This window comes from Episyrphus balteatus, chromosome 3, assembly GCF_945859705.1.
Source record: "Episyrphus balteatus chromosome 3, idEpiBalt1.1, whole genome shotgun sequence".
Taxonomy (NCBI): Eukaryota; Metazoa; Arthropoda; class Insecta; order Diptera; family Syrphidae; genus Episyrphus; species Episyrphus balteatus.
This window is the reverse complement of record NC_079136.1, coordinates 66,271,944-66,284,700: the sequence shown is the minus strand read 5'-3', so window position 1 is coordinate 66,284,700 and position 12,757 is coordinate 66,271,944. Positions and strand designations below refer to the sequence as shown.

At 30.1% G+C, this 12,757-nt stretch overlaps 1 protein-coding gene across 6 annotated transcripts in view; it reads left to right on the top strand.

Moving 5' to 3' along the window:
• Positions 1-12,757, top strand: part of LOC129915455 (uncharacterized) — an 81,409-nt gene that overhangs the window by 63,303 nt on the left and 5,349 nt on the right. For all 6 annotated transcript variants that reach the window (XM_055994999.1, XM_055995001.1, XM_055995000.1 and 3 more), the window contains 2 exons: positions 1,733-1,845; positions 6,853-10,825. In XM_055994999.1, the coding sequence (XP_055850974.1) occupies positions 1,733-1,845; positions 6,853-10,825 (4,086 nt within the window). The remainder of the gene's footprint in view (positions 1-1,732; positions 1,846-6,852; positions 10,826-12,757) is intronic.

Sequence of the window (12,757 nt, the reverse complement as noted above, 5' to 3'; positions counted from 1 at the left end):
ATTGGCTTCCATTCATTCACCTTGGTTTTGTTCTTAAAAAAAAATTTTAGATGTAAAATTCAAAAAATTACAAAGCTTTTTTCTTTATACAGAACAGTTTGTAAAACTCTTGTTTTGAAAAAAAAATCAATCCTGCAAAATCGAGAATTTTGTTATCTTTATCATGTATTAAAAAAAAATAAATAAGATGAGAACATTGTTAATGCCAATTAAAAACGCCATTAATTCCTTAACCGAAATTCATTGAGCTAGTGATAAGCTGATAAGAGGATATCAATTGATTCCAAATGAACTCCGTTCTTAATGCAATAGATGTTTATTTTTAACATTTTGAGGTGAATAACAATTTTGAGTGAAAAATATAATAAAAAAAAAAATAAATACGTTGAGCGTATAAGGGTAGGCATATATTTTTTCACAATACAGGAATCAATTTCATTATGTTCAATAATGAATTTTTCAGTTTTTAAATCAGTAGGTACTATTTTAAATGAAAACTCTCGGTAAATTGTTTTAGGCACAAAAATTAAGGTATTTTGTAAAGACAAAAAATGGAAAAATTAAAGTTCCGAAAAATTCAATTGATGGTAATATTGTAAAGTGTTATGAAATAAGTCAAGTATTTTCTAAGCATTTTGAAAGAAGTCAAAAAACATAGTTAATCTTAAAGAACCCTGCTATTCTGAATATTGTCGCTTAGCTGTTTTAATTTTTTTTTTAATATAGTAAGTCCGGTGAATAGAGTGGCCATGTCAAAAGATCGACGTCTACTGATTAAATTTAACTTCTGACAACCCTGGTTGTCTGGCAGGGTTCAGTGTCGTGTTGGAACATTTAAGGCAGACCTTACAAAATATTCTTGTGATTGACAGTGTATCTATGCCAAGTTTCATGTTTATTTAAGCTTCTTGTCACATCTGATACAACAATAAATGTGTTGTTATTTTTCATATACCAACCACATAACATAAGTTTAAAGGAAGTATAATTCTAATACTCTTTTTATGATTCAAAGCCCACTGTTTTTTATTTCACTTTACTACAGACATGGAAAAGGAACGATATTCTGGGAATTTTTTGATTGTTAGCAATTCTCTCCAACACATTCCACCGGGAGTTTTCATTAAGAATAGGTCTGAATGAATATTGCTATCACTTTCAATACAAAATAATATGCATATTTTTTTTTGTCTTCAAATATAGTGAGGATTGAGTCGAAGTAGGTTTTGTGTAATACATTTTGAGAGTCAGTTTTTTTGTGGTTATAAATATTTTTTTTTTTATTTGACGTTCCTTGTTTTTTCACGAATATTTTTTTAAACGAATATTGCTAAAAACAAAAGGTGCAACCATGAAGAAGAACCTGACAATCAAAGACCTCTTTCAAAATATTTTTGTTTCAACACAAAAAAATCTCTAAATAAATCGATACCGTTTTAACAAGCTTACTTGCGAATCGTATTAAGACTTACTCACTATTTTAAGGCTTCTCAAGTGGACTGAAAATTAAGTTTACTTTGTGCAGTAAATAACAACGCTTAAAAACATTAATGGCCTAATTTTATTTGGAATATAATAATTTAATATAAGCTTTTAATTCAGTGAGTTCATTGAAAGACCGTAAGTATTGAAGTGCAAATCTTAAAACTTAAATGTGCTAACATATTTTTTTGTGTAATTGTCTTTTTTTTTGTTTTTTTTCCAACTTAACAATTTAATTTTTTTTTTCCAGTCGATTAACGGGCCCAAGTAATGTTGGAGCACCATGGCGCCATAGTATGTCGCGTGATCTGGGTAACGATATGGAATCAATGTTTTCTCGAACCGGCGCAACATTGCCTAGAGGTGAATATCACAGATTAAAGAGCAAATTTCTCGATCAATAAAATTAAAAAAAAAAAAAAATAAATAAGAAATTAGTGCTGTTGTTGATACGTTTCATTATTCTAAACGTAATTTACTATTATACTACTTATACATATATATTATTAACAAAAATTTAGGATTGATATTAATGATTTTTTTTTTTATTATTTTGAGATTTATTTTAATGGCTTTTTTAATTATTATTTATTTTCTAATTTTTTTCTTTTTCGTCTTCAATCTTAAAACAAAAAAAAAAATATTAAAATAATTAACACAAAAGCAAGCGTAGTGATTTAAAAACAAAAACAAAAAATATTCAGACAAACAAAAAAATTTATTAAATTGTGTTTTTTTCTTTCCGCAACTCCATATATTAAATATTGTTTAATGTTTAAATGTTATTGAATTTTATAGAAAAAAAAAAACTAAATATTATCATGCACATTTTTTTCCTTTAATTTATAAATTTAGCAAATTGTTCATAATAGAAAGTTTTTAAATGGCAATTTTAATCAAACATTTATTAAAAAAAAAAAAAAAACAAAATTTATTTCATTATATTTATAGTAAAAATTTTATTTAAATGTTAACTTTTATTACATATTATATTACTTTAAATATTTTGTCCGATGTTATACACATTTTGTACTCTATCTCTCTATCATACAAAAAAATAATTTCTTTCGTATTCAAAGTTTTGATTAAGAACAACATCAATGAAAAAAAGAAAATTAAAAAAACATATTTGTTTAAATATGTAAATAACATTTTTAGGTAATTTGTCTCTCTATAAAAACATTATTTATTTACATTTAAATCAAATAAAAATTAAATAAAAAAAAAACTGTTTTTTGAAAAATTTTGACGAATAAAAATAAACGAAGATATAAATCTTAACAATTTATTTGATGTTTTGTTGTTTTTTTTTTTTTTGTACATATACATATTATATTTTTTATTCAATGGTTTATTTATAATTAATAATTAAAATAAAAAAACATAACTTCAGAGCCCTCTTTTCTTTAAACAAAAACTAACATCATTTTTAACACAAGTTACACACAAACATTAAAAACAAAAAACAAAATAAAAAAAACTTCAACTAAAAAAAAAAATGAGCATGTACAAATGTTTATTGTTTATTTTCCTCTTAATTTTGTATAAAAAAAACTTCAATTTGTTTTTACTAATTTGCCAATAAATTGATTTTGATATTCATTTAGAGTTCTGGGCCTTTTTTATATTTAAAAAAAAATATTATTAGTCATTAAAAATTATTTATATTTATACTCCATAAAACTTTCGAGAAAAAAAAAACAGCAAAATTGAAATTATTTTTTTATAGATTAATAGAAGATAAAAAACAAAAAATGTCCAAAACTTTGAATACGAAATTATTTTTCATAATATCAAGACAATCAATTTTTTTGTTTGTTTATCTATAAAAATTAAATCAAACGTTTTTTTTTTGTTTTGTTTGTTTTTAATTTTAATATAATAATTTCTCGTTTTAAAATGATTTTAATGTTTGACTTAATAATTAATTAATTTATTTAATTTTGTTTTTATTGATTTTTTTTTTAAATTGCTGCTTGTCATGTATTTTCTTATTTTTTTTTTTTACATAAACTTTTGCTTGCAGTGGGGTAACGCGTGTCCCAAAATCGCATGCTCAAAATCACACAGACCCCTCTTCTAAAAACAACACACGTCCAACATAAAGTTAAACAATAAAGTTTAAACAAAAAACAAAATCATATACCACACCAAGGATATACTGTTATATTTGCTGTTTCGTTTTATATTTTTCCAACTAAAAAATAAAAACTATTACATTGTTAATGTAGGTACTATTAAAATTAATTAATTTTGTATGTTCGAAAATGAACATTTAAAAAAAAAAATACAAAATAGTTTAAAATAATTTCACAATAATACTGAAGAAAAATAAATAAAATACTAACGGCCACTCTTTTTAACATAATATTTTACAAAGAAAATTATGCTTCTAATGTGAGCAATTATAAACAAAAATTTTCTTAGCACGTGAGTTTATTTGTTGTTATTAATTTTGTTATTTATTATAATTTTTTTTCTATTAAATAAAGTTTACAATTTATAAAAATAAAAAAAAAAAACTAATTTTAAATTAGATGTCGTCTGGTATGTTTTTTTATTTTATTTTTTAATTTTATGTTTTTTTTCTTTTTTTTCTTCTTACTTCTTCTTTATTGTTTTCTTAATTTTAATTTATTTGCAAGAATGTGATTTGAATATTAATACTTATTATGTTTTTTGGGGGTAAGTATTGTTTTGAAAACATACAGACATTAATATACATACATAATTTATATGATCACATAAATAAGGTACACCAATGTGTAATGTAACGATCACACATTCGAAACTACATATTACATTCTTCGAGTTACATATATGTAGGACTGAAAGTCGTTGAGGTATGTATATTTAAAATGAGTTGCATTTTAACCTGGATCGATAAACTTACAGTTTGACTATCGAAACAAAAAAGGATAAGCTATGCATAAAGGTCTTGAAAACCACTAATAGGATTTTGATAATAAAAATTTCGTTTTTCATTTCGCTGATTTATGTATATAATGGTTTGATTTTTGTCTATATTTTGGACACCGTTTTAGGTATTTTCCAAAATACCGTTGTTAGGGATATATTTTTGAATTGTTGTGGGGTGCGCTCTCCTTGTTGCTTTTTAGATTTGGAAGTTAATTAGGTAAATGAAAATTATGAACACGTTAGTTATGATTTCGTGAAAAAAAAAACAAACTCAATAGGGCTGATACAAAGCAGCGGGCAGATCAAACAAAACGAAAAACTTAAATGTGTGATTTTTTCCGATCTTATCAGGAACAGCAGGATAAATTTTTGTTAGCTGAAAATTTGTCTTTTCACCTCAATAGTGACAAAAATTTATCATTGGCATATTTATCCTTAACTTATTTCGCTCACTGTGTTAAAAATCCACAACATACTACAAAATTAACCCTCTGTCGGCACATGGCGAATTTGGCAAAAAAATAACAATTTAAAAAAAATTGGGTGCAAAAAAGTCTCTTTATAATGGTGACAATATATTTTTTGGAATTGTGAAAACAATATTCGAATTCCTCGGAAAATTTGACATCTATTTCATATGCGTATTCTCTATACAATATGAGACATGAAAAAGTTCTAGGAACATGAAAAAGTAGAAGCCAAATTCGCACCCGTGTGCATATCACGTCAAAAAAAAGAGGTGTGTCTACAGAGGGTTAAAGCTTATTAAATTTTCCACAAAAAAGTCAAAGGCTTTAATAATTTTACTCATGCTATAAAGGATTCGTAAAAAAATTCGAACTCGAGATGTGTTTTGGGGAGGGAAAATAGAATGGAACAGCTTGTTTTTTTTTTTCAAAAACGATTCGTACCAATTTAAATTAAAAAAGCCTTTAAATTCAACCAAATAAGGTTTAAATTTTGAAATATAAAAATAAAATATTTGTTGGTCCATTATTATCTAATGATACCTGTCATAGAACTGTTTTCTAAATTTCTGATTGTCTTCTAGAGGACCCATTTAAACGAAAATTTGTATGCAAAAGGGTCTAGGTATTATTGAAAAATTCAAAATCATCAGGGTTTTTTTTTTCATTATTTTTTTTTGAAAATCAGTTTTAAAAATGAGTTGATCATTTTTTCGAGATTTTAATAATAACATCCTAAGAATAGCATACCAAGTTGTTGTCGAAAAATGAATGAAAAATTAAAAAAAATTTTTTTTTTTAATTTCGAAAAACAAATTCTTATTACTCTTCTTTATACAAGAAATTAAATGGTATGTTTAGTTAGAAAATTAAAACCACTTAAAAAAGTGTTTTCTTTATTTTAAAAACAATTTTTAATCCTTTTTTACATATCTTATAAAATTAAACTTAAATGTAACCAGTTTAGAAGGTTATTTTAACCGATCAACTTGTTTATATTGGTCGAAAAACTCGGTTAAAATTCGAGACTTTTGACAAATTTAACCGAGAAAGTGGGTAAGATTAAACAATTTTGAATAAACGAGTCGACTCGTGTAATTTAACCGGTTTTTAGTTTCAGCGTTTTGACCTGTTAATATTCAATCATATTCGGATTCGGACTAAGCACACGAATTTTTTTTTTTTAGAAAAGTACCTATAGTTTATTTCAAGCTCTATTTGCGTTGACGACCAGTGCTATTATTTAAAATGTTATAACATTTTTTTTATTTTACAAAATAGAAATATTTATATTTTTGAAGCAAAAATAAACAAGAATTCAAGTAAAGCTCAAAAATTGTTAAATTTTGGAACTATTCTCCTTCGACTTCACAATTACTATTTGGAAACATTTTTACAATAGGCTTTAAGGCTCCTGCACCCCTTGCTTGAAAAAGAAGTTTCAAAAAGTTTAAAGCGTCTTTGACATGTTGGTTCGAATAATTCCCGAAATTCGGGCTTTTATCATCCCAGGCTTGTTTATTTGTTGTGAGGAAGTTAACAAAAAAAAAACAAGGTTTTCGCATTTTTAAAACTTTGAGATGAGTTAAAGCAGCATAGAAGCAATTTTTTAATGATTTACCTAATTATTATTTCCTGTATTTCTGGTTTTCATGTGGTTATAAAAAAACCGATTTCATAAATAATTTCTAGAAAAAACTGACTATAGCTATTCCGCACTTCTAACGTATTGATTTTTAGGGTTTAATAATTTAAAAAATCTAGGTTAAAAAAAAAGTAAAAAACATATTTTACATTATTTGGTTGTTAACATCAGTCTTCAATTGTTTATAGTTAACACACATACACCATACAAAACGGTAAGTTTAAGTTATTTGGTCTTAGAAAACCTCAAGAGTCAGTTATAATAATCATTAAAATTGACTGCGTATAATTTCCAAACAATTAATAAACATCCTATGACAACTTAATGATTTTCTTTCAGGAAACAAAAAAAAGAGTCCGAAATTAATTGAAAACAAAGATACTGCCTCCTCTTTACCAGCATCTACCGATGAACCATTAGATTTGGCCGATTTAGATCTATCTCGATTGCGTTTGAGTAAAAAAGATTTAGAAACTCTATCAAGCATAACACCAGGTTTACCAAAATGCTTTCAAGAACAACTTCTAGCCAAGTTACCACCAACACAAGCACGAAAATTATCACGTACTTTATCAATGCAAAATAGCACTCACGTTCCTACTGTTCGAGTTTACAAACGTAGTCAAAGTGGTGGTAGAAATATGACCACTGTAGACTCTGAACGATATACCCCAGGTGAATTAAGATCAGAAATTGAAAATAAAAAAATTGCCAACGACTCTAAATCGAATTTTTTGAAAATGAGCGATAGTTCCCGTGATGAGGGTTCTGATCGATCTCATAGTCTGATTTATCGACGCAGTCTGAGTCGAGGACGTTATGATTACGAAAATGTTCAAGACTTGAAAAATCGAAGCCATAGCGTTTGTCGGGTTTCTGACGATACCAGCAAATCCTTATGCTCATCATATTCAAGTGATGTGAGTGAGAAATATAAATACTACTCGCCATATCTCACCAAGGGACGGGATTCAGAAAGTTCCTCAATATCGCCGTACAAACGTTACGATAGTATATCGCCACGTGAAAGCTGTTTAAGTCCTACCAAAGAATTCAGCAACCGTTTGGTTGGTGGCGAATGCTTGTCACCGACATCCGAAAGCCAAGGCAATCTTTCGAATCATCGCCGATATGCAAGGTATTTACGACAAGAATCTGGAGGTTTGGACGAAAATCGTTCAAGTGTTGAGAAAAAACCCCGAGGAGAACGTGAAACTCACAGTGTTTTGCGTGAAATTAAAGAAAAAAGTCGTGAATCTAGTCGTGATCGGCTAAGTCAAAGCATGGAACTTGATCCGACACTTGGTATTGAGACTGAACGAAAACCAGAAACAACAACAACAACTCTACGTCATGTTCGTAATAAAAGTCTTGAAATATATGCTGACTCTAATAAAGAAACCTCCTCCAATGGAACTCATGTTCGTTCGAAATCTCGAGACCTACCCCCAGACAGTTCTCTACAAAAAGAAGAAATTGCTTCGAAAATTCTCGAAGAGCTTCAAGCTCTCTCCTCTGCAAAAACACGAAAAGACAAAACTGAAGAAACATCTAGCAGTGCTGCCTCCCGAGAAGTCACCTCCGAGAAAGTCATAGTCAAAAAAATAAGAAAAATCAAACCCAAAGAAAAGTCTTTAGATTCAGCGGTACCTTCAGCCACTGCTGAAGTGGCTCCATCTGGTGCCACTGATAAAGAAGTCAAAACAACTGTTGTGAAAAAAGTTAAAAAAGTTATTAAACGTACTGAAACAAAACAAGGAGAAGAAAAGACTAGTAGTAGAACACTTCAACCCGAATCCTCGACTTCCAAGTCTGATTTAGAAAAACCCAAACGTGAATCTAAACTTAAGCGTCCTAAATCCTTTCCCACTAAAGATGGTGAAAAACCTACTGAGCCTCAAAATGGTTCAATTGAAAATAATAATGACTCATCGACAATTGAATCGACAACGACGACAAAAATTCCACAAACTAAGACTGCCAATGTTGATACATCGCCAGAAGGTCGTAGTGAACCTAAATTGATTAGACCAAAAAGTTATCCCGCCTCAAAATTAACACCACCAAAAGATATTAAACGTATATTATCTAGTCCCCCCGAAAAAGATGCAACAAATAATATTATTAAACAAATTCCTAAGCGCTCAAGTGTATCTGAAGAAAAGTCTATAATTGCCAAGAGTAGTGATTCATCATCACCTATCGAATCGAAGCCATTAACAACGACTGTTAAAAGAGTTGTTAAAGTAACAAGAAAATCCAAAATCACAAGTCCCACTTTGACCCCAAGGATTTCAACTGATAATGGTGACTCGAAAACAGCTGAAAATAGTCCTTCCGAAGGAGGAACAATGTCATTCAAAGATAAATCTCCTGAGAAAAAAGTTGGCAAAGGTCTACTCTATGCTATAGGACAAAAATTCGAAAAACTTCGAGACTCGGCGAAAAGTCAAAAGAAAACTGTTACCAAAGTAACAACTAGTGCTAATGCATTGAACAATCTAAAAACTCCAGACGATGTGCCAAAAGAAAAATTAACTTTGTTGAAGAAGAAAAAAGCCAAATCCACCGGAGAGTGTTGCGAGAAGAGTGATGAAAAGACTGATGAAAAACCTATAAAAACCGAGACTCGTCGTTCGAGAATCGATGCTATGATACGATCGTTACGAGATCGTTCTGTACCCCGAACACCGGTCTTAACCGAATCAAATCTTATCAAAAGAGCTGTGAGTGTTGAAGAAATGCCTGGTACTTTCAATAAATGTGCTGTCAATCGTGTCTTGGGTCTTTTTAAGAGATTCGAAAAAGATGGCGGTGGTGATAGGAAAGTTCGAAGTACTCGTTCGACGAGTAATATTGAAAGACAATTGCACAAATCCGAATCACCAATCTATCAGAACCGTGATCGTCCTAAATCTAGTGGTTTCCTATCAAAGGTTACTAAGAATTCAAATAATGTCATCTTAGTAAGTAAATCAGAGGACCAAAATGGTTATCAGCCTCAGGTGCATATCTTGACGAACAATAAAAAGAAGGAAATTCCTTCAAATGACTCATGTCCTGATTGCAAACAGCAAGATCAGGAACCAATAAATAAAAATATCTCCTCTAAAACTACATTGGAGAAAGACGAACTACTACAAACTGCCAAAATCATCAATAAAGATAACATTAAAGATAAACGGAAGACTTTAGTACTGGACTTTACAAAGCTTGATAAAATTGACAATAATCTTGCCTCAGCAATGCGTCAAAATAATTCGTCAACGATCAATGGCAATACCGTCCATAACAATACAACATCATACAACGATAATGCCACATGTAATAACAATAACATTAGAACTTCATCACACGAAATTAATCGTAATCACATTTATACACCACAAAATGACAATGCTACAAATTACTCGTCGGATTCGAGAAGCTATCAAGATGATTGTGCCTCAACGAGTACATTCTTATCGCCAACTGATGAGCCAGAGCTTTGTTTTGATAATTGGTCAGTGTGTTCGGAAGATAATTACATGTTGGCAACCCCTTCACCGACTGTTTCTCGGTTATCAAGGACATCTCATTATTCATCACCAACTCACGGTGATGGTAATGAGAGTGTTATTGACCGTATTAAGCGAAGAAGCTTTTATAGTCGATTTAATGAGAAACGACCAAAGCGTCAGAGTACGATTGTTGGTCCTGGAGCTCGTGATTATTATCGAGAATCTTCAATTACTTCAAGTAAACCAAAACCATCAAGCGATAGACAACCATCGCCTGATATTACTAAGGAATTCTTTAGACCACTTAAACTTAGTCCAGCTGGAAGTGAACTTAAACCTCCAATTTATAGATCGACACCAGCTACAACTACATCTGATACTTCTAAATCATCTACATCGTCTAGAAGATTTGAAAATCTTCATTCAACGTCTTCACCTAGTTTCCTATCGAAACGTTATACTACAGATAATGATTATTTGGGAAATAGTAGTTCAATAGGGAGGACAAAACCAACAAGTACTTATGAACAAAATGGTTCGTCATTAACTCAGCCCACATCGTTTTATAGTACTTATAATCCGAAACGAAGATCTTCGTATAATTTGAATGGAAGTGTTCCGGGGTCGAGTGTTACCAATCATAATGTCGATGGGTATGCAACAGTTGGTAGACGTTCTACTCTTAGGCCATATGATCATCGAACAATGTCATTGCTCGATCCGATTGGACATCAGAGTTCAACATCGATGATTGGAACTTATAGACGTGATTATAGGACTCCGATTGGTGCTGATCTCGGAAGTTATTCAAGGTAAATATTGATTTTACTTATTTTTTTTTTTGTCTCCTTAATTTCTCTTTCTCAGGGTTTTATAGAAATTCTTCTAATATCCTTGTTCTTACTTATTTAACATGGAGCTCAGAGTTCAGAATGAATCTCGGTCTCAACAAACAATGCCAGCTAGCTCGGCTCCTAGTTTTTTGTCTTGTTGTTTTTCATATTATCAATCAGAACAGGGTTTAATTTGGGTCGTTTCCTCGTGTAGACTGTTTCAACTTTTATTAAAATTTTCGAATGTTAAACCTTTCTTATCACTTCATTAGACTAGAGATCTTGTTTTTTGTATCTAAGGCAGAAGAAGTCTTAGAAGTCAGTAATTCTCTTGCAGGAGTGTAGAGGATTTTATAAGCCTTGTCTGCATGCCCTAGCCTAAATTCTTCATCAATCAAGCGGTTTTGGTGGCATTAGTAGTGGTGCTTGTGATAGCCCCTTGACAGCGTTTTCACTGGGTCTCCACATTTGGTCCTGATGATGGATCTTCTGAGGGTTTAAGAGAGACGCAGTGATCAAAAAATACGGGAGACAGCTTGCTTTCAAGTTTTTACAATATTCTGCCTTTGTTCTGCTAATGTAACCAAGGGTTGTCCTAACACCGTATACAGAAGGTTATGTGGCTTCCTTAGTGATTTTTTTGGTGATCACTACAAACGATCATCAGGAAAAAATATTCATTTTTATACAGTTTCAACGTTTCCTAAGCGTTTTAGTTATCGCTATAACTCGTCCCTAATGCTTCCACTTATTATTAGCAAACATCCAACTAGACTCTATTTTTGCTCCATCTGACTAGGGGAGAGTGGGGCAGTTTTGAACACTTTTTGCTTTCGCAACTGCTAGAAAGATATTTATTCGATTTATTGATCTGTTAAGTTTACTTATATGAAGCAGTGATATTGAACTTCGATTTTAAATTATATCTGGTTATTTTCGCATATTATTTATATTTAATTTTAAACCAATATTAGGTCTTATGTTCAAAAGTGCCCCATGTATGGGGCAGTTTTGAACATGGAAGGGGCAGTTTTGAACATCAGTATTTATTTCGTTGTAATGAATAAATAATACTTAACTTTTTATTAGTTTTTTAATAAGAACATACAAAAACTCCAAATTGATTATTATATCATATTCAATTAACCAACAAATAATAAAAACTCAGAAAAAATAACATTAAAATTTAAAGTATAGTTATCAGTTTATCACATTTATAAGTTCAAAAGAAAAACAAAAACCAAGAAAAATTCATTTAAAATATATCTTAGAAAAATGGTATTCATACCATTTATGCTTCTCAGAGTAAAATAGATTTATTTTCAATATATATAGATATATTTCTAGACATTAAATCCAAATGTTAACAAAGCGGATGTTCTTCATGTACCAGGAGCATTAATTGGTGTAGGTAGCTTGACTTTAATTTCTATAACGCTTAAGCGGTATATAATCGAGTCCTCATCGAGAACAGTCTAGCAGAACTTGAAGAATTCAGGCATTTTTTTAAATCCTCAATTATGTTGTACATATTCCCATTTTTTCTTTAATTTTGCTCACAAATGCTAGTTTCATTATTTTGTTTTATAAGAACATTACGATTTATTAAATAAAACACATTCAAGTGGCCTTAAAATGTCTGATACAAACTACTCGGGCGGTTTTGAACATGTTCAAAAGTGCCCCACAATACTTGTTCAAAACTGCCCCAACTGTGTCAACGACATAAAATGTTGAATAAATACACTGTGCAAGTTTTTTGAAAAAAATTTTTGAGACAGGCGCGCGATTAACTGTTTCGCCCTATTTCGGACCCGAGAAATCCATTGGCATCATTAGTTTTTCGATTTATCGGTACGACTTCGAACAAAATTTTTTTTGAAAGTTTTTTCAATTATTTTGAGATTTTTC